The 22,205-nt window shown below is 42.9% G+C and overlaps 1 protein-coding gene across 4 annotated transcripts in view; it reads left to right on the plus strand.

Annotated features, from left to right (window-relative positions):
• LOC144497497 (rho GTPase-activating protein 29-like) overlaps positions 1 to 22,205 on the plus strand; it is a 102,767-nt gene that overhangs the window by 71,254 nt on the left and 9,308 nt on the right. For all 4 annotated transcript variants that reach the window (XM_078218852.1, XM_078218854.1, XM_078218855.1 and 1 more), the window contains 5 exons: positions 2,937 to 3,035; positions 7,106 to 7,269; positions 10,905 to 11,093; positions 18,178 to 18,315; positions 18,407 to 18,639. In XM_078218852.1, coding sequence (XP_078074978.1) covers positions 2,937 to 3,035; positions 7,106 to 7,269; positions 10,905 to 11,093; positions 18,178 to 18,315; positions 18,407 to 18,639 — 823 coding nt within the window. The remainder of the gene's footprint in view (positions 1 to 2,936; positions 3,036 to 7,105; positions 7,270 to 10,904; positions 11,094 to 18,177; positions 18,316 to 18,406; positions 18,640 to 22,205) is intronic.

Consider the following 22,205-nt stretch of genomic DNA (forward strand, 5'->3'; position numbering starts at 1 on the left):
GTGGTCGGTGTAGACTCGATGGGCCAAATGGCCTCTTTCTGCACTGTAGAGTTTCTCTGATTCTATGTGAGCATTGCTGATGAGGCCAAAATGTACTGCTGATCCCTAATTGCCTTCAAGAAGGTGGTGGTAAGCCATCATCTTGACCAACTGTGTGCTAGGTATACTCCCACATTGTTTTCATAAAGGGAGTTATGGGATTTTAACTTGGGGACGAAGAAGGAATGGCAGTATATTTCAAAGTCAGGACAGTTTGTGACATGGGCAGGAACACTATCACTTCCGAGCTACTTTCCATGTGCTTCCAACTGGTAAAGGTTATGGGTTTTGGGGGGTGGGGTGGGCGGTGGGTACTACAGACATCTTGTAAACGGTATGCACTGCAGGCACGTTACATCGATAGTGAAGGGAATAAATGCTTACCATGGTGGATTGAGTGTCAATTCAGGATGATGTCAAGTTTCTTGAATATTGTTGGGTGTTGCACTCATCACGCGAGCGGAGAGTGTTTCCATCACTTGTACCTTGTAGGTGGTGGAAAGTCTGTGGGGTTGGGCATCAAGTTACTTGCTGCAGAATATCCAGCCTCTGATGTACTCTTGTAACAATATTCATGTGGCTGGTCCAGCTAAGGTTCAGGTGGATGTTTATCACCTCCTTCCCCACCAACCCCATGCCCTGCTCAGTCAGTTGATAGTGGGGGACTCAATTACTGTGATGCCATTGAATGTCAGGTGGAGGTGGGTAGACAATCTCTTGTCGGAGATTATCATTGCTGGGTAATTGTATGGTGTGAATGTTACTTGCCACTCATCAGATGTTGTCTCAGTCTTGCTGCATTTAAGCAAGGACTGCTTCGTTATCTAAAGATTTGCAAATAAGGGAAGATAGAGACACAGTGGTATTGTCGCTTGACCAGTAATCCAGCAACCCAGAGTAATAGTCTGAAGTTCGAATCCTACCACAGCAGATGGTGGAATTTAAATGCGATGAAACATCAGGAATTAAAAGTCTAATGATGATCATGAAACGATTGTCCTGACTCCAGACCCACAGCAAAGTGGTTGACTCTTAAATGGCCTAGCCATTAGTTGTATTCAAACACTACAAATAAAACACAAAGGAATGAAACCAGATAGACCCAGCATCGACAAAGGCAATGGTAAACCCAGCCTTGTCGACCTTCAAAGTCCTCCTTACTAACATCTGGGGGCTTGCAACTAGTTAAGCAATAGCCTGACATAGTCATACTCAAGGAATCATACCTTACAGATAATGTCCCAAACACCACCATCACCATTCCTGGGTAAGCCCTGTCCCACCATCAGAGGGGGTTACTATTGACCAGAAACTGAATTGGACTAACCAAATAAATACCGTGGCTACCAGAGCAAGTCAAAGGCTAGGAATCCTGTGGGGAGTAATTCACCTTCTGACCCCTGAAAGTCTGTGCACCATCTACAAGGCACAAATCAAGAGTGTAATGGAATACTCACCATTGGCCGGATAAGTGCAGCTCCAGCAACACTCAAGAAGCTTGACACCATCCAGGACAAAGCAGCCTGCTTGATTGCTACCCCTTCCTCAAACATTCAATCCCTCCTGCACTGACAAACAGTGGCAACTGTGAATCATCTACAAGCTACATTGCAGGAACCCACCAAGGTTCCTTCCAAACTCACGATTTCCACCATCTAGCAGGACAAAACAGCAGATACCTGGGAACACCACCACCTGGAGGTTCTGCTCCAAGCCACTCACTGTCCTGACTTGGAAATGTATCACCATTCCTTCACCTGTAGCTGAGTCCAAATCCTGGAACTCCCTCCCAAACAGCGTTGTACAGGGTACACCTACACTCGGGGACTGCGGAGGTTCAAGAAGGTAGCTCACCACCACCTTCTCAAGAGAAACTAGAGATGGATAAAAACGCTAACCTAGCCAGCAACACCCACATAAGGGGGATTAAGTTTCAAAAAGCATTCAGTATGGGCTATCTGATGTTATTACACAAAATTAGGGCTCATGGGATTGGAGATAATAGAATGGATTGAGAATTGATTAACAGAAAACAGTAGGAATAAATTTGGCATATTCAGATTGACAGGATATAACTAGTGGAGTTGTTTAAAAATCCTGAAAAAGTTTAATTGAGTGCAACTGCCTTTTTAACAGCACTTTCAGTATGACTAGGGCTAGGATGAGGAGACATTTGTTCAGGCAAAGGCTTGCAAATCTTTGGAATTCCCTACCCAGGGAGCTATGGACATTCAGTTGATGAGTGCATTCAAGTCAGAGATGAATAGGTTTTTGGATGCGAAGTGAATTGGGATATGAGAATATTCCAGAAATATGCAACTGAGACAGAAGAACAGCTATGACCTCATTAAATAATGGCAAAGCAAGCGTGAAGGTCCTACTCCTGTTCCTATCGCTAAAGTTCTTACGAACACTGCATCCATCAGCAAACATTTCTACTTTCACCTTATGGTGGAGGGAAATTCAGTGATAAAACATCTGCCTAAGGTACTTCAAACCCTCTGACTCGGCACCATTTAAAAAGAGATACCATTTAAATATCCCCATTCCTGGGTCTGCACTGAGGTTATGCAGGACCAGACTGACAGATGGAGATTCTGCCAAACTGCATTTCAGTGCAATAGTACCACAAATGTATAATCTAGACTAATTATCAACAATACTGAAGGAAAAAATTAAATTCTAATCATCTTTTCTGCAAACCTCCATGGATTGTTGCAATCTAAGAATGGTGATGTAGGCTGCTGAGCCTTTTGTGTCTGAACTTAATAACAGTATGCTAATTAGTACATCATTCAAACTTCAAATATGTTACATCTTAATCTGATTATATTTAGTAGTGGCCTACATTAGCAATGCAAAATTAATAAATATGGTTATTTTGTTGGCTGATCCAGGTAATTTCAAGCGAAGGCTTCCCCGAACGCCCTCAACAGGCACTATGTCTTCAGCAGATGATCTGGATGAGAGAGAACCACCATCACCATCAGACAATGGTATGTATTTAGTTATTCCATATGTACGTTACTTTGTTCTTGTGGATTTGAGGACCATTTATTAAGGATGTAATTTCCTACTTCACTATCAAAAATCTGGTCGTCTTGTGATTTTTTTTATATTCAAAGTACTGGAAATCTCAGCAAATCAGGCAGCTTCTGGGGGAGAGATCATGCCATTGAAAAAACACTCATTAATTATTCTTCTCCAAAATTTGAAGTGTTTTCCAGCTTCTAAAACTTTGTATCTCTTTCCTTCATTAGTTAACTGTATGCCTTTTGAAAATGAATGCACTGAGCACCGTCCACAGAACTAGTTCATCTGTTTATAAGCAGCCACTTCAGTGAATAAAACCTAAAAAAAATATAAAATTCACACTTTAAATCTTAATCTACTTCCCATTAAGTTCCCTTAGTATTTTGAATATATATTTTGGATTACTTGGAGCCTTTTGAATTTGTTTTTCTGTGACCATTGCTTTTTGATATTAAAAATATTGGTACGGGGTTGGGAGGTTAAAAAGATAAATCTGTAAGGTGTAAGAATATCAAACTGTGCCCAGTTCTGGGGCAGGACAAATCTCTATAAACTGAACCAATTGCACTCGAACAAAGCTGAGACTAGTGCCATGGAGATGTTCACTCATGCTAGGGGGAGAGGATTTAAATAGTTTAGCAGGATGTAGTGGCAGGAAAAGAGATAAGGTGCAAGAGGGACAAAAAGCAAGACAACAATAAGTAGCTTGAATGAGCAGGAATTAGATGGGGGGAAAAAACTGACTAACATGTTGTGAAATACATGTGCTAATGTGAGGATATTACAAATAAGGTTAACAAGGGAGGTAGTGGTATAGTGGTATTGTCACTGGGCTGGTAATCCAGAGACCCAGCGTAATGCTCTGGGGATCTGGGTTCAAATCCCACCATGGCAGATGGCGAAATTTGAGTTAATCAAAAAAATCTGGAATGAAAAATCTTATTGATGACCATTGTTTGTTGTAAAAATCCATCTGGTTTTTCCTTTCTTTGGAGGAGGAAATCTGCTGTCCTTATCTTGACTGGCCTACCTGTGACTCCAGATCCAAAGCAGTATTGACTCTGAAATTGCATGGGGATGGTATAAATGCCCACATCCACAAATTAATTTTTAAAAAGTTCCTGCTGCAAGTTGCCACGTTAGATTATGTTGCAGTGGCTATAAATGATCAGAGAAGGTGAACTGAAAACTGGATTAAATATGGACTGGAATTATACGTTCCTTGCTCCACTGTATTCATGAATGATAGGGAAGGGGGACGGCTGTATTTATTAAGTGTTATACTGTAGTTGTATAGTGGGACAATATACTCGTCCATGCTTCGAGGTAAAGAACAAAGAAAAAAAATTACAGCACAGGAACAGGCCCTTCGGCCCTCCAAGCCTTCACCGACCATGCTGCCCGACTTAACTAAAACCCCCTACCCTTCCGGGAACCATATCCCTCTATTCCCATCCTATTCATGTACTTGTCAAGACGCCCCTTAAAAGTCACTACCGTATCCGCTTCCACTACCTCCCCCGGCAACGAGTTCCAGGCACCCACTACTCTCTGTGTAAAAAATCTGCCTCATACATCTCCTTTAAACCTTGCCCCTCGCACCTTAAACCTATGTCCCCTAGTAATTGACTCTTCCACCCTGGGAAAAAGCTTCTGACTATCCACTCTGTCCATGCCTCTCATAATCTTGTAGACTTCTATCAGGTCACCCCTCAACCTCCACCACTCCAACTTCTCCTCATAGCTAATGCCCTCCATACCAGGCAAATCCTGGTAAATCTTTTCTGTACCTTCTCCAAAGTCTCCACATCCTTCTGGTAGTGTGATGACCAGAATTGAACACTATATTCCAAGTGCGGCCTAACTAAGGTTCTATAAAGCTGCAACATGACTTACCAATTTTTAAACTCAATACCCCGGCCGATGAAGGCAAGATGCCGTATGCCTTCTTGACTACCTTCTCCACTTCAAGATGCCGTATGCCTTCTTGACTACCTTCTCCACCTGCATTGCCACTTTCAGTGACCTGTGTACCTGTACACCCAGATCCCTTTGCCTATCAATACTCTTAAGGGTTCTGCCATTTACTGTATATTTTCTATCTGTATTAGACCTTCCAACATGCGTTACCTCACATTTGTCCGGATTAAACTCCATCTGCCATCTCTCCACCCAAGTCTCCCAACTGATCTATATCCTGCTGTATCCTCTGATGGTCCTCATCGCAATCCACAAATCTACCAACCTTTGTGTCATCCGCAAACTTACTAATCAATCCAGTTACATTTTCCTCCAAATCATTTATATATATATATATATATATATATATATATATATATATATTACAAACAGCAAAGGTCCCAGCACTGATCCCTGAGGACACCACTTGTCACAGCCCTCCATTCAGAAACACATCCCTCCACTGCTACCCTCTGTCTTCTATGACAAGCCAGTTTTGTATCCACCTTGCGAGCTCACTTCTGATCCAATGCAACTTCACCTTCTGCACCAGTCTGCCATGAGGGACCTTGTCAAAGGCCTTACTGAAGTCCATGTAGACATCTGCTGCCCTACCCTCATCAATCATCTTCGTCACTTCCTCGAAAAACTCGATCAAGTTCATGAGACATGACCTCCCCTTCACAAAACCATGTTGCTTCTGACTAATATGTCCACTTATTTCCAAGTGGGAATAAATCCTGTCTCGAAGAATCCTCTCCAATAATTTCCCTACCACTGATGTAAGGCTCGCCGGCCTGTAATTACCTGGATTATTCTTGCTACCCTTCTTAAACAAAGGAACAACATTGGCTATTCTCCAATCCTCTGGGACCTCCCCTGTAGCCAGGTAAAGGTGACCATGTTAATCATCTGAGTATATGATAAGATGCGAGGTGACTGCTAAGGCTAATCTGCATGTAGAAAGTTCTGCTGCAAATCAAACTTTGGACAAGTTGCTGGTTTGGGATTTCCTCTCCTCGCATCTTCTCTCTGCTTCTGATTTGCTTTCAAAGGCTACACCATTGTTTATTTGGTCACACTCGGTGCAGTGGAACTGCCATGAGAGCGCACCCAGATTCAAGCTCTCCATAGAAAATTGGCTTTGGTAAGCGACAGTCAGGCATTGTGGCTACTTCAGTTTTTACTGTCTTAATATGGTGTGAATGCTTTGCATCACAGCTGGGGTGAGCATCTCAATGTCTGGTATTTTGTCCTGCCATCTGATCTTAAGAAGCTTTCAAATATAGCTCAGCTGAAAGCTTCTTGCATGATGCTGGTACACAGTTCCAAGTCTTGCATGCATAGAGCAGAGTCGGCAGAACAATTGCTCTATAGACTTTCAATTTGACAGGCATATGTACTTCTCTGCAGTTCCCATTTCTCAGGTGCTAAATCCATTGTGGTGGACACCTGGCTCTGGCTAGAGATTTGAATAGGCAAGGTATTCTTGTGGCAAGAGTGCATGCCATCAACATTTTAAGTGCAAGACAGCTCGTGCATGATGCATTTCTGATTTTTGAATCCCCCAGTGCTCACTCACCACATGCTGACCTCAAGAAGCATAATATGCTGGCACCTGGCAGGAAGGGAGCTTGAGGGAGAATTGCTCCCCTCACCTCACCTTAAAAGAAAAGTTGTGCTGCGCTCCCATCCAAAGCCTGTAATCTTCCACCCTATCTGAAGTCTGATCTCTTCTTTCCCTGAGGCCCTCTTTGCCTCATATCCTTTTTTCCACCTCCACCCTGCGTTTCACTTTATTAAGGGCAGCTGCAGCACTGGTAACAGCTAATCTTGGTTCTCTGTTCTCCACGAGCTCCTCCTGCCACGCAGTCTTGACGTTAATGAGGCTGAAAGCCCAAATTGAGGGCTGCTCAGACTTGACCATTCAAGTGCAGAAATTATCCAAAAATGGCTGCATCCCACATTTCTTGGTCCTTTTAATCTACTTGAATTACTGTCTGTCTTACTGTACAAGAATATTGAACCATATTATAAGCTAATTTGTGTTCTGCCTCCTTTACTTCTAATTTAGGTTTAAATGAGATTGTAGCAGAGATGACAAGTTCTCCAGGGCCCTTCCGTAATATCCTCATGTCAAAGGCAGCACAAACACACAAGCTTCGGAAGTTGCGATCCCCATCGAAATGCAGAGAATGTGACAGCCTTGTTGTCTTTCATGGAGCCGAGTGTGAAGAGGTAAATGATCTTTGACTGAACGGGTAGTTACTTTCCAAAAGATTATTGCATTTATAATGGGTGAAAGGACTGACAGTCATAAACATTTGCCATTTTATTGTAAATCTAGAATAATTCACACTGAAAATTACAAGGCTACTATGACTTATGTCAAAATAAGATTTTTTTTTTTTACACAAAAATAGAAAATGCTGGAAAATCTCAACAGGTCTGACAGCATCTGTGCAGAGAGAATAGAGCCAATATTTTGAAACATTGGCTCGATTCTCTCCACAGATGCTGTCAGACCTGCTGAGATTTTCCAGCATTTTCTGTTTTTGTTTTAGATTCCAGCATCCGCAGTATTTAGCTTTTATCTTAAGATTTTTTTATCCTTGGTTTTGTATTTTAAAGAGTTGTAATTTGATATACAGGTTGCTGCCTTACCAATTGCAAAATGGGAAACCTGAGACATTCAGTCAAGGTTTATTTTGATTTTAGAGGGTGGTTAAAATAATTTATTTGTTCATGGGATGTGGGGTAGCTGACTCGGCCAGTATTTATTGCCCAATACTATTGCCCTTGAGAAGGTGGTGGTGAGTTGCCTTTTTGAACTGCTGCAGTCCATGTGGTATAGGTATACCCACAGTGCTGTTTGGAAGTAAGTTCCAGGATTTTGACCCAATGACATTGAATGAACAGTGGTATAATTCCAAGTCAGGATGCTGTGTCACCTGGAGGAGAACTTGCATGTGTGGCATTCCCATGCATCTGCTGGCCTTGTTCTTCCAGCTGGCAGCGATTGTGGGTTTGGAAGTTGCTGTTGAAGGATAGAAATGCTAATATATGCAATATCTGGTGATGCTACAATAGAGGATTGCATGCATGTCAAAGAATAAAAGCAACATATAATATACAAAGCAAAGTGATCCCACAGCCATTGGAGTAGATTAATGCTCTGCAGTTCGCCCTCTTGGAGTTGTGAATGGTAGTGAACAATAAAATAAGCAACTTGAGGAGAGGGCTCTACAGACATCAGGGAGGCGGAGGACTACTTTCATTTGATTTATTATTATCAAATGTATTGGGAAACAGCGAAAAGTATTGTTTCTTGCGAGCTATACAGACAAAACATACTGTTCATAGAGTACATTGGGGAGGAGGAAAGGAGAGGGCGCAGAACATAGTGTTGCTGTCATAGCTAGGGTGTAGGAAAGATAAGCTTAATGTATGGTAGGTCCATTCAAAAGTCTGATTGCAGCAGGGAAGAAGCTGTTCTTGAGTTGGTTGATACGTGATCTCAGAGTTTTGTATCTTTTTCCTGACATAGCCACTGGATGTGGAGATGTCGGCGTTGGACTGGGGTAAATACCAGGTTAAAGTCCAACAGGTTTATTTGGTAGCCACTGGACACAGGGCCATGGTGAGATCACCTGGACTATTGTGTGCAGTTTTGGTCTCTTTGTCTGAGGAAGGATGTTCTTGTTCTAGGGGGAGTGCAGAGGTTTACCAGACTGATTCCTGGAATGGCAGGACTGACGCATGAGGAAAGATCAAATGGGTTAGGATTATATTGGCTGGAGTCTAGAAGGATGAGGGGGATCTCATTAAAAACCTGTAAAATTCTAACAGGACTAGACAGGGTAGACGCAGGAAGGATGTTCCTGATGGCAAAGGAGTGCAGAACCAGAGGCATAGTTGTAAATGGTGTACCCCAAATTCTCAGATTGGGATGAGGAGAAATTTCTTCATCCAGAATGGTGAGCCTGTGGAATTCTGTACCACAGAAAGCAGTTGAGGCCAAAACATTGCATATTTTCAAGAAGGAGCTAGATATAACTCTTAGGGCTAAAGAGATCAGAGGATATTGGGAGGGAAGCATGAACAGGTTATTGAGTTGGATGATCAGCAATGAACATAATGAATGGTGGCATAGGCTTGAAGGGCCGAATGGCCTACTGCTCCTGTTTTCTATGTTTCTATGTATTACGGCTTGCCGCTACCTTCTGAGGTTGGGGATCGATGACAAATGATGGTTTAGCCAGCAACACCCACAATAAAACTATCAGATCAATATAAATTTTCCATTGCTGAAATTCAATAAAGTGATTATAACTATTGTTGCCCATTATTCTTTAAGGTGAGAAGAATTTTTTGACTTTTTTCAGAAGAACCAGGAGAAATAAATGTCCCAAGTCCAGCTCTTTTTGTTTAGTTCTCCTGAGCATTTGAAACTCTTATATTTCCCCTTCAGCATCTTGTAGCACATGTGAAAACAATATATTCCTTACCAACAAATAAGACAAGGTCGGTCTGATTCATTTGAAGTAATTATTCCATCCCAAGAAACTAACAGTTGAAAGCAGCTTTTTAAGGGGTAGCTCAATCTTTTGTGCACCATTTCCAGTTATTGTATGAAGGCTGTCTGGTGTATCTTTGCCTGTATTTTCCTTTGTTTCTGCTAAAACATTTTAATTGTAAATCTGTTTTATTAGTGGCTGACAAAATTACCTTAATTCAGTATTTCCTGTCTTTTGAATTTACAATAGAGGACACCCTACTTGTTATCCGATCAACAATTTACAGTAATCAAATTAATTGTTACATGAATTGTGACAGAATAAAGATCAGATATTTCCTGTTCATCGGAGACAGGCTGCTAATGGAAACAGTTGTCAAGCTGTTTGTCTAAGAAACGTGTTGCCAGAACTTTCAGTTTTGACTGGGTATAAAATAGCAACTATTTTCCATTATGCATCCTGTCACAGTTCAAGCTTCCACTAAATTTCACTTGCATGAATCAGCGCAATTGGATAGTGTAATAGAAGGTCATTTTATATTTGCTAGTTAACAATTTCCCATCAAATCTTGTCTGTAAAGCAAGTTAAAATATCCTTGTGCCATGTGCTGAACTTGCAGATGAAAAGTGTTGTTTGGCAACAAGCTGCAAAGAACCAGACACTTGCAGATAACAGGTGGTTAACAACATAATGCAGTCAGGGACAAGGCTGGTATGTACATAATTAGACCCCAGCTTATTGGGTATAATTATAGGGTTAGTGGTTGTTGAAATACTTAGGACAGTTGGAAGGTAATGGCCTTAATGGTAATCCATAAAGTTCAAGTCCGATCATCTTAGATTTTGTGAGGAAAACAGCTTGTGGTATTGCTTGTCATTTGATGTTTTTTGGTGAATTCCTATTCAGTGATTCACTAAACACGACTGGGAAAAAAACTATGCTGAACCATTTAATATTTCCATTGTGTAGACTAGTCAGATTCTTAGTAAATTAAATATTTCTTAATATAAAAATACTTTTGCAATGTGTCTGATAGTGCCTTTATGCCAAAGAAAGTGAGCAAAATTGAAAGCCTTCCCAAACCAACAGAATCTCATAATTCTGATCTAGAGGCATTGCCAATCTTGTAGACAGGGTAATTGTAGTGAAAGATCACAGGGCAAAAAACAAGTGTTAATAGTTTTGGCCGTAACTTTCTTTTCAAACTTCCTCATTGTTCCGGCTGATTCTGCCTAGGTTGCACTTAACTCGTGTAAACAAGTAAAAACTTGGCCGTTCCATGCTCAAGCCTTGAAATCAGTCTTGAACTGAGATTAGTGTTCTGAGCTAATATTTGCATTTAACTTCACTTGACAGTGTACTTTGGCATGCCACAAAAAGTGCCTCGAGACTCTGGCTATACAGTGTGGCCATAAGAAACTTCATGGTCGACTGCACCTGTTTGGGGTGGATTTCACTCAAGCAGCAAAAAACTGTTCTGACGGAATTCCCTTCATTATTAAAAAATGCACGTCTGAGATTGAAAGCCGAGCTCTAACTGTAAAGGTAAGGTTATAACTCACTAAACAACGTCCGGCACACGCCATTATTATAGAATTATGCAGCTTGAAAGTACTTGCATTTTTGTTCATTTTAAATTCAGTCAGCCTTCTTAGTTCAATTACTTTCTTGAAAAGTTTTATGTTTTAATGTCAACACTACCTTCTGGTGTGAGAATATGAAAACATACTTCATGTGTTAAAACTGTGGATAACTCAAGACCTAAAAGAAAAGTAAACAGGTGATGCACTATTAGAAATCATGTATTAGAAATGAAGTTCATTTTTTACACTGAACTGATGAAATTACTAAGGATTGTACTCAAAAAATTGTTCTGATGGAATTCCCTTCATTATTAAATAATGCACATCTAAGATTGAAAGCCAAGCTTTAAATGTAAAGGTACATTTACATCTGCAATTTACTCTGCAACTTTTGATGTTTTCACATTAGACTTGTTTCCTTTATGATAAAATTTTAAGCTCACCACTTTGAAATTGTTTCCTTCATGGTAAAATGCTGTTGCCCCATAAAGAGTCGGGAGACCCAACAGCACTTCATTCGATACACTTTGGGCATGAAACCTGGTCAGGGTTGACCACGGCTTTCTGGCCGTCGTTGGGTCTGCCTTTGCACAAACAAAATCCAGTGACTAATGACTATATATCACCAAACAGCCAGTTGTTCAAAATAACATTTATTTTTATAATAATGGAAGAATTTTGGTAATTCTATTAGTAACGCTGTATGTATTATAGCTGTTACCAACAAAACTATCTGTTTGCCGCAAATGATAGTGAACCAAGTGGGGTGGCACAATGGTTAGCACTGCTGCCTCACAGCATTAGGGACCCAGGTTCAATTCCAGCCTCGGCCACTGTCTATGCGGAGTTTACACATTCTCCCTGTGTCTACGTGGGTTTCCTCCGGGTGCTCCAGTTTCCTCTCACGCTCCAAAGATGTGCAGGTTAGGTTGATTGGTCATGCTAAATTGCTCCTTAGTGTCTGGGGATCAGCAGAGGTTGCGGAAAAGGGCCTGGGTGGGATTGTTGTCGGTGCAGGCTTGACGGGCCGAATGGCCTCCTTCTGCGCTGTAGAGATTCTATAATTCTATTCTATGAAGCGCTCATACTATATTAAAATGCAGTCACTCAAAGAGATGTAATATCTCCAGTTTACTGCCAGAATTGCTGATGGTTTTAGATCGGGTGATACTGGGATTCTTGAGCTGCGCTTACTGAATTCAGTTTGTTTGTAGGATCATTGGCTTCACTGAGTATTGATGGGTGGCACAACATGAACACTGATCCATGACTACCATGGTCTGGCATACTGGTCTCCTCATTAAAATCTCAGGTTCTCCCTCCGTGGGTTACTGATACCATCAAACTCAGAGATAGACGGTTCAGGGTACATATGGATGATGAGACAAGCGCCTGGAAAAAACAGTGCAACGGGCATCCCGGAGATCTGTTCTAGCCCAACCCTTTTCAATCTCTATATCAATGATCTGTCTCTAACCCCATCTCAGAGGTTCAGTTATGCTGACGTTATCTGCTGTGCCTTTCGGGCTCCGACGTTTTCTAAACTAGAGGCAACACTAAACAATAATGGGTGGAATTTTCCCATAAAATGGCAAAGTGTCAGGTTTTGACCAAAACCTGGCATGTTTCTCCCCAGAAAAACGGGCAGGTTTTCTTTCCAGATCTACTGACACATTGTCAAAAAAAGCAGATAGATCCTAGAGGCATAACTGACAACATCAAATCTGCATCACCCTGGAAATAGTTGTTGTCATTAATAAACATTTATTGTTCATTCATGAGTGGTGGAGCCAAGTTAATGTAGCAGCACTCACTGAACAATCCTGAGTGCACTCAAAGCTGCACTAACAATCAATTTAAGATAATTAGTCAAGCTCATAACATGGTTCATTTACACTTGCTATGAGCGACATATTCATATGCAGGAACCCGATCTCTGCAAATTAATAATCTCGCCGAGGCCAGTCTTCCATCACCCTTTATCTACAATGTGCATAAAATGCCACTTGGCAACTACAGTGTACAGGTCAAGCTCTGGAGTCCTTCAGCAGCTGGCCTGAGTGGAGCCAGCTGGTTTTAACCCCCACACCCCCCCCCCCTTTCCCTATTGGGCGTGCCTTCATTCACCTAATAACACCAGCTATGCCCCCCCCCCCCCCCCCCCAACCCCCACCCCAGATCACCTTTGATGCTCCCATAGTAGGGGGGGTCTGCATGAGGGCCAGTAAAGAAGCCAAATCCAGAATAAACATCCTGTAATAGTTCACTAACCTAGGACAGATTTCAATTCTGTAGGGTTCCTTGGAGTTGGCACCTCCTTAATGGCCCTCACCTTGTCCTCCACCAGAGGAAGGCCCTTGCTCTTCACCCAATAGCTCAAATAGGTCATGGCACCAGCTTGGAAGACACATTTTCCCTCTTCAGGTGTACCCTGACCTCTGAGAGGCCATAAGACCTCTTCCATGTTTTCTAAGTGTTCGCATTCCAAAGTTTCTATGAGCAAGACATCTTCCAGGTACACCATGAGCTGATGTAAGCTTTGGAGCATGTTCTCCATGACCTTTTGAAAAATGGCCCATGCAGTTGAGATCCTGAAGGGCAGGCGAGTTTACTGGTATAGGCCTTAGTCCATATTAATTGTAAAATACTTCCGGGGAGGCTCGTCTAATTCAAGTTGGAGATACGCATGGCTCACCTCCAACTTGGCCACCAGTTAACCTCGTGTACAGGTCTTCAATCTGGGTCATGGGGTATCTGTCAAGTTTTAGAAACCCTATTGATGCTAAGTTTATGGACTCCACAACGTTGGACTAAAATGGCGTAAGGACAGGAACAACAGGTGCGGCCCACTCTCCAAATTGTGTGGGTCTTATTATGCCCAGCTCTACCAGGCTTTCCAGTTTCAACTACTTTTTCCAGTAGGGAGTATGGAACTGGCCTCGCTCTAAAATACTCAGATGTAGCATCAGGATCAACGTAGATCTTAGCTTTGACTCCCTTTATTTTTCCAAACCCTTCCTGGAAAACTTTGGGGTCTTGAAGATCTCCAGCCAGTTCAGTCTGATGTGTTGGAACCAATCTCTCCCCTAAGGTCCTTGTCCCCATCCAACAACGAGTGGAAACCGAACTGACTGCTGCCTATAAGTCATTGTGGTGCCCTTTGACTGTATTAGTTCCCTGTATTAGTCTGAAGGTGTACCCTGCATTTCCTTGACTACCTAGTGATGCGTCTTAAATCCCTTACAGCGGTGGAGCCCGTGATATTTTACTGATACCAATGTTCTCAGTTGAGGGATGGATATTACATGAGGCCCCTGCTCCCAATTGGAGGACACTGTTGTCTCTCTCATCCTGTAGTTTCTGAGCTTCTTTCTTTGCATTCTCCAATGATAGAGCTATCTCAATGGCTCAGTATCCAATTGGGTTTGGCCAAAAGTTTTTTTTGACTGTCATGTTGTTAATTCCACAGAGCAGTTTATCTCACAACGTGACGTTTAGAGGTGGCCCAGATTCACCGTGCTCTGCTAATTTTTGCCGAGCATGCGCAGGCCAAGAGCATGCAGACAGTCACAGTGGAGGAAATGGTGTGGCAACTACAAAGAAAAATGGATTGCAGGACAAAATAAGCAGCACACAATCACTAAGAACACCCAGAAATTCAATGACAGATTCCCAGGGCTTCACCCTGCTGCGTTAAAGCGGTATTGCTGGAGTATAATGGAAGATTTTGAGTCATAATAGCCTTTAACCAAGTCTACTAATTCATTAAAGGTTTTGGAATCAGAGACATCTGGGTAGGTTAGGCTATTACACTGAAGGTCGGGGCCCCGCATGCCATCAACAGGATCACTTTCTGCTTCTTGTCCCCCTCAATATTGCTAGCCTGGAAAAAAAACGCTCTGCGTATTGGGCACAGTCTTTTATGTTTGCCCCATAGGCTTCAAGTTTACCAAAGAGAGGCATTTTTCTTAACGGAGGATTGCTTGTCTCGATAATAAAGATCCAGAGGGGGAAAAAAAACTCATTTTACTCCTTGTCACCAATGTAATAATCTTGCCGAGGCCAGTCTTCCATCACCCTTTATTTACAACGTGCATAAATTGCTGCTTGGCAGCTACAGGGAAAGGTCAAGCACTGGAGACCCTTCAGCAGCTGGTCTGAGTAGAGCCAGCTGGTTTTAACACCCCCCCCCCCCCCCCCCCCCAACTGCTTCCCTATTGGGTGAGTCTCCACTTGCCTAATAGAGGAGCTCGTACTCTACATGGCCCATGGGGAGATCTATTAACGATCCCCTGTGCCCATCAGAACAGACAAAAGGAATATGTTCAAGCCATGCACTTTGTGCAAGATGTTGTGGTCCAGGATGAAGCGGATGAGTTGTAGAATTGCATCTGGAGATCCCCGCGTACTCCCCGCATTGGAGATCTACTCCCCGCGTTGGAGATCTCTACTGCCTCCCGAAGATACACAAGGCCAACACACCCAGCCACCCCATCGTATCAGGCAATGGGACTCTGTGTGAGAACCTCTCCGGCTACGTCAAGGGCATTTTGAAACCCATTGTACAAAGAACCCCTAGCTTCCGTCGTGACACTACGGACTTCCTACAGAAACTCAGCACACATGGAGCAATTGAACCAGGAGCACTCCTCGTCACAATGGATGTCTCTGCACTCTACACCAGCATCCCCCACGACGACGGCATTGCTGCAACTGCCTCAGTACTCAACGCCAACAACTGCCAATCTCCAGATGCAATTCTACAACTCATCTGCTTCATCCTGGACCACAACATCTTCACCTTCAACAACCAGTTCTTCATCCAGACACACGGAACAGCCATGGGCACCAAATTCGCAACTCAATATGCCAACATCTTTATGCACAGGTTCGAACAAGACTTCTTCGCCGCACAGGACCTTCAACCGATGCTATACACTAGATACATGGATGACATTTTCTACCTTTTGGACTCATGGCGAACAATCATTGAAACAACTATATGATGACATCAACAAGTTCCATCCCACCATCAGACTCACCATGGACTACTCTCCGGAATCGGTTGCATTCTTGGACACACACATCTCCATCAAGGACGGCCACCTCAGCACTTCACTATACCGCAAGCCCACGGATAACCTCACGATGCTCCACTTCTCCAGCTTCCACCCTAAACACGTTAAAGAAGCCATCCCCTACGGACAAGCCCTCCGTATACACAGGACCTGCTCAGATGAGGAGGATCGCAACAGACACTGAAAGACGCCATCATAAGAACAGGATATGGCGCTCGACTCATCGATCGACAGTTCCGACGTGCCACAATGAAAAGCCGCACCGACGACCTCAGAGGACAAACACGAGACACAGTGGACAGAGTACCCTTCGTCGTCCAGTACTTCTCCGGAGCGGAGAAGCTACGACATCTTCTCCGGAACCTTCAACATGTCATCGATGAAGACGAACATCTCACCAAGGCCATCCCCACACCCCCACTTCTTGCCTTCAAACAACCGCACAACCTCAAACAGACTATTGTCCGCAGCAAACTACCCAGCCTTCAGGAGAACAGTGCGCACGACGCCACACAACCCTGACACAGCAACCTCTGCAAGACGTGCCAGATCATCGACACGGATGCCATCATCTCACGTGAGAACACCATCCACCAGGTACACGGTACATACTCTTGCGACTCGGCCAACGTTGTCTACCTGATACGCTGCAGGAAAGGATGTCCCGAGGCATGGTACATTGGGGAGACCATGCAGATGCTATGACAACGAATGAATGAACACCGCTTGACAATCACCAGGCAGGAGTGTTCCCTTCCAGTCAGGGAACACTTCAGCAGTTAGGGGCATTCAGCCTCTGATCTTTGGGTAAGCGTTCTCCAAGGCGGCCTTCACGACACAAGACAACGCAGAATCGCTGAGCAGAAACTGATAGCCATGTTCCACACACATGAGGACGGCCTCAACCGGGATCTTGGGTTCATGTCACACTATCTGTAAACCCCACGACTTGCTTGGGCTTGCAAAATCTCACTAACTGCCCTGGCTGGAGACAATACACATCTCTTTTACCTGTGCTTGGCCCTCTCTCCACTCACATTGTCTGTACCTTTAAGACTTGATTACCCGTAAAAACTCGCATTCCAACCAATATCTTGTAAATTGAGCTTGTGTCTTTATATGCCCTGTTTGTGAACACAAGTCCTCACTCACCTGATGAAGGAGCTTGAGACTCCGAAAGCTAGTGCTGCCAAATAAACTTGTTGGACTTTAACCTGGTGTTGTGAGACTTCTTACTGAGCATATAGTTCCCAGTTCTTCATGGCAACTACACAACCAATCAGAGTTAACATGCCAACCATTCAGCACCCTTTTCCTAGTTTAATTATTGTGATTGTTTGAAATTGTTGTGTTTGTTCATACTAACAAGTGCAAGGTGAAAAGCTTTGGCAACATGTCTTTCTTTTCAGCAGCATTACCCATCATTTGCTGACTGTTTCAGGTAGTGAATTATTGTAGCAATTGCTCTTGCCACAGAGTGTCAAGCTATGCCAATTTAGAGGGCACTTGCAGCCAAATATATAATGTAGGATTAGAGCCAAATAAGGCGGATGTATTGGCCTGCATTTTTGGACATAAGTGAACCAGTGTGTTTTTAACCGCAATGTCAGCTTTTATGGTTCCTCTTTGCGAGTCCACTGATCCCAGTTTTATTGGATTACGTTTACAACTTTGCATGGTAGAATTTGAGCTTTCAGCCTCTAGTTGCATTAATGAACAATGCAATCTTTTGAAAAAGTTCAGAAATAGCTGAACCAGAAAAAGTACATTATTTAAAAAAGCGTTGTACTCTAGAAATCTACATGGAAAGCTTGTCTAACACTTCAGTGTCACAAGCATTGCCTGATATTCCCTAAATCCACTGCACCTGGCAATCTTCTAACATTTGCTCTATTTAGTTATATTTTGTACTCAACATGAAACTAATGAAAAATGTTAATTGACTTACTGAAGGTTTGTCTGTTCAAGGGTATTTATCGGGTGAATGGAGCAAAATCACGAGTTGAAAAGCTGTGCCAGGCTTTTGAAAATGGAAAGGATTTAGTGGAACTCTCAGACTTGTATGCTCACGATATTAGCAATGTGCTAAAACTGTTCCTCCGTCAGGTAAACCCATGTGTGATAAAACTCTGCAAAGATTGATTTTAAAATCTAATCCTTAATATCGGAATGTAATCACCTGTTTATTGTCCAATAGCTCCCAGAGCCATTGCTGTCGTTCCGCTTTTACAATGAATTTATTGGCTTGGCCAAGGAAAGCCATAATATTAGTGATGAAAATGATGGGAAACCAAACAGCATGACAGTGCACAAAAAATGGTCAACCGACTTAGGAATGAAGAGAATTATTTTTAAGGTCCAAGATCTACTCCGGCAGCTGCCTCAAGCCAATTATAACACTTTGCAGTATCTGATGAGCCATCTCCACAGGTATGTGAGAGAGAAAAGATTTGGACATTTGACAATAGTAGTATGTGGAAATCTTTGAACATTGCTGCTCCTCCCCTCCACCACGTCTCTCTTTTACATTCATTCACTGGTTTTAAAAATCTTGCTGTGAGACAATGGGTGTGTAATCTATTCCCTCCCTTCATTTGAGTGCTTTGTAATTGACTGCAAGGTTTAAGTGTAATGCACCCCTATGATTTACCTCGCTATTGGTGATGACGTCACTTGCTGAAAATGATGTCAATAAGTAACATTGGACTCAGATCTGCATTTATCCATCCAAGCTGGACATGTTACATGTTTGAGGTGGCATTAATAAGACCATGAGACATAGGAGCAGAATTAGGCTATTTGGCCCATCGAGTCTGCTCCGCCATTCAATCATGGCTGATTTTTTTCTCATCCCCATTCTCCTGCCTGTCCCCCATAACACCGATCCCCTTATTAATCAAAAACCTATCTATCTCTGTCTTAAAGACACTCAATGACCTGGCCTCCCCAGCCTTCTGCGGCAAAGAGTTCCATAGATTCACCACTCTGGCTGAAGAAATTCCTCCTCATCTCTGTTTTAAAGAATCGTCCCTTTAGCCTGAGGTTGTGACCCCGGTTCAAGTTGTTCCTACTAGTGGAAACATCCTCTCCACGTCCACTCTGTCTAGGCCTCACAGTATCCTGTAAGTTTCAATAAGATCCCCCCTCATCCTTCTAAACTCCAATGAGTACAGACGCAGAGTCCTCTACTGTTCCTCATGCGACAAGCTCTTCATTCCAGGGATCATTCTTGTGAACCTCCTGTGGACCCTTTCCAAGGCCAGCACATCCTTCCTTAGGTACAGGGCCCAAAATTGCTCACAATACTCCAAATGGGGTCTGACCAGAGTCATATACAGCCTCAGAAGTACATCCCTGCTCTTGTATTCTAGCCCTCTCGACATGAATGCTAACATTGCATTTGCTTTCCTAACTGCGAAGTGAACCTGCACGTTAACCTTAAGAGAATCTTGAACAATGACTCCCATGTCCCTTTGTGTTTCTGATTTCCTAAGCATTTTCCCATTTTGAAAATAGTCTATGCCTCCATTCCTCCTTCCAAAGTGCAATACCTCACACTTTTCCACATTGTATTTCATCTGCCATTTCTTTGCCCACTCTCCTAACCTGTCCAAGTCCTTCTGCAGCCCTCCTGCTTCCTCAATACTACCTGTCCCTCTACATATCTTTGTATTATCTGCAAACTTAGTAACAGTGCCTTCAGTTCCTTCCTCCAAATCGTTGATGTATATTGTGAAAAGTTCTGATCCCAGCACTGACCCCTGAGGCACACCACTAGTCACCAGCTGCCATCCTGAAAAAGACCCCTTCATCCCCACTCTCTGCCTTCTGATGTCAGCCAATCCCCTATCCATGCCAGGATCTTACCCGTAACATCATGGGCTCTTAACTTATTTAACAATCTCCTATGTGGCACCTTGTCAAAGGCCTTCTGGAAATCTAAATAAATCACGCCCACTGGTTCTCCTTTGTCTAACTTCCTTGTTACCTCCTCAAAGAACTCTTAACAGATTTGTCAGACATGACCTCCCCTTGACAAAGCTGTGCTGACTCAGTCCTACTTTATCATGCACTTCCAAGTACTCTGCGATCTCATCTTTACTAATGGACTCTAAAATCTTGCCAATGACCAAAGTCAGGCTAACCAGCCTATAATTTCCCATCTGCTACCTCCCTCCCTTCTTAAACAGCGGTTTTACATTAGCTACTTTCCAGTCCTCTGGGACCCTCCCTGCCTCCAGTGATTCCTGAAAGATCACCAGCAATGCCTCCACAATTTCCTCAGCTATCTCTTTTAGAACCCTGGGGTGTAGTCCATCTGGTCCAGGTGTTCTATCCACCTTCAGACATTTCCATTTCCCCAGAACCTTCTCCTTAATGATGGCCACTACAGTCAACTGTGTCCACTGACTCTCCTGGAGCTCTGGCATCCCACTGGTGTCTTCCACCATGAAGACTGATGCAAAGTAACTATTCAGTTCCTCTGCCATTGCTTTGTTTCCTATTATTACTTCTCCAGCCTCATTTTCCAGTGGTCCAATGGCTATTTTTGCCTCTCTCTTACCTTTTTATATATTGAAAAATCCTCTTATCTTCTTTTATATTACTAGCTAGCTTACACTCATATATTTCATCGTCTCCCCCCCCCCTTATTGCTCTTTTAGTTGTCCTCTGCTCGCTTTTAAAGGCTTCCCAATCCTCTGGCTTCCCACTAATCCTTGCCACTTTGTATGCTTTTTCTTTTGGTTTTATGCTGTCCTTGACTTCCCTCATCAGCCATGGATGCCTCGTCCTCCCCTTAGCATGTTTCCTCCTCCTTGGGATGAATTTCTGTTGTGCCTCCCGAATAATTCTCAAAATCTCCTGCCATTGCTGTTCCACTATCTTCCCTGCTAGGCTCCCTTTCCAATCAACTCTGGCCAGCTCCTTCCTCATGTCTTTGTAGTTACCTTTATTTAATTGTAATACCGTTACATCTGACTCCAGCTTCTCCCTCAAACTGCAGGGTAAATTCTATCATATTGTGGTCACTGCTCCCTAAGGGTTCCTTCCCCTTAAGCTCCCTAATCAAGTCTGCCCCATTATACATCACCAAATCCAGAATTGCCTGTTCCTAGTAGGCTCTGTCACAAACTGCTCCAAAAAACCATCTCTTAGACATTCCACAAATTTCTTTTCTTGGAATCCACTACCTACCTGATTTTCCCAGTCCACCTGCATATTGAAGTCCCCCATGATTATTGTAATATTGCCTTTTTTATATGCCTTTTCTATCTCCTGATTTATTTTCTGCCCTGCATCCTGACTACTGCTAGGAGGCCTGTACATATCTCCCACCAGGGTCTTTTTATCTTTGCGATTCCTCAGCTCTACCCACAGAGATTCAATGCCTTCTAATCCTATATCACTTCTTGCTATCGATTTAACTTCATTCCTTACTAACAATGCAACCCCGCCCCCTTTGCCCATCTGCCTGTCCTTCCAATAGGACACATATCCTTGGATATTTAGATCCCAGTCCTGATCCTCTTGTAACCACGTCTCTGTGATTAATACTTGGCTTACTCGTTTTCCTGTTCCAGTGTGCTCAGCACTAGTCCATTACTATTCTGCTTTGCAACTCAGATTCCATCTTGGCTCCAAAAGTCATTTGAATACTGCAGTTACTTGTGATTGGAAGGACTTCTCGATATTTGCTGATGCATTTTCAGTTTTATGGGATATTTCAGTTTGTGCTCGCAACAATTGTTAAAAGCCTCCTGATAAATCAATATTAGTGTTTACTGCAGGTCTGATGTATAACTTCATAGCCACTTTATTGTTTGGAGAAGACATGAAAAGTATATAAACAGAAATGGACCTCGAATCTATGTCAGTTCCTATTACACTGACTTATTATATCGTGTTCAACTTCGAATGTTTAACTCGAATGACTTGGCTCTGGGTTCTGATTGATTTTTCTAGCAGCCGAGAATAAATTACAAGCTGTAGCCCTC

Source organism: Mustelus asterias, chromosome 8 (assembly GCF_964213995.1).
Source record: "Mustelus asterias chromosome 8, sMusAst1.hap1.1, whole genome shotgun sequence".
In the NCBI taxonomy this organism is placed as follows: Eukaryota; Metazoa; Chordata; class Chondrichthyes; order Carcharhiniformes; family Triakidae; genus Mustelus; species Mustelus asterias.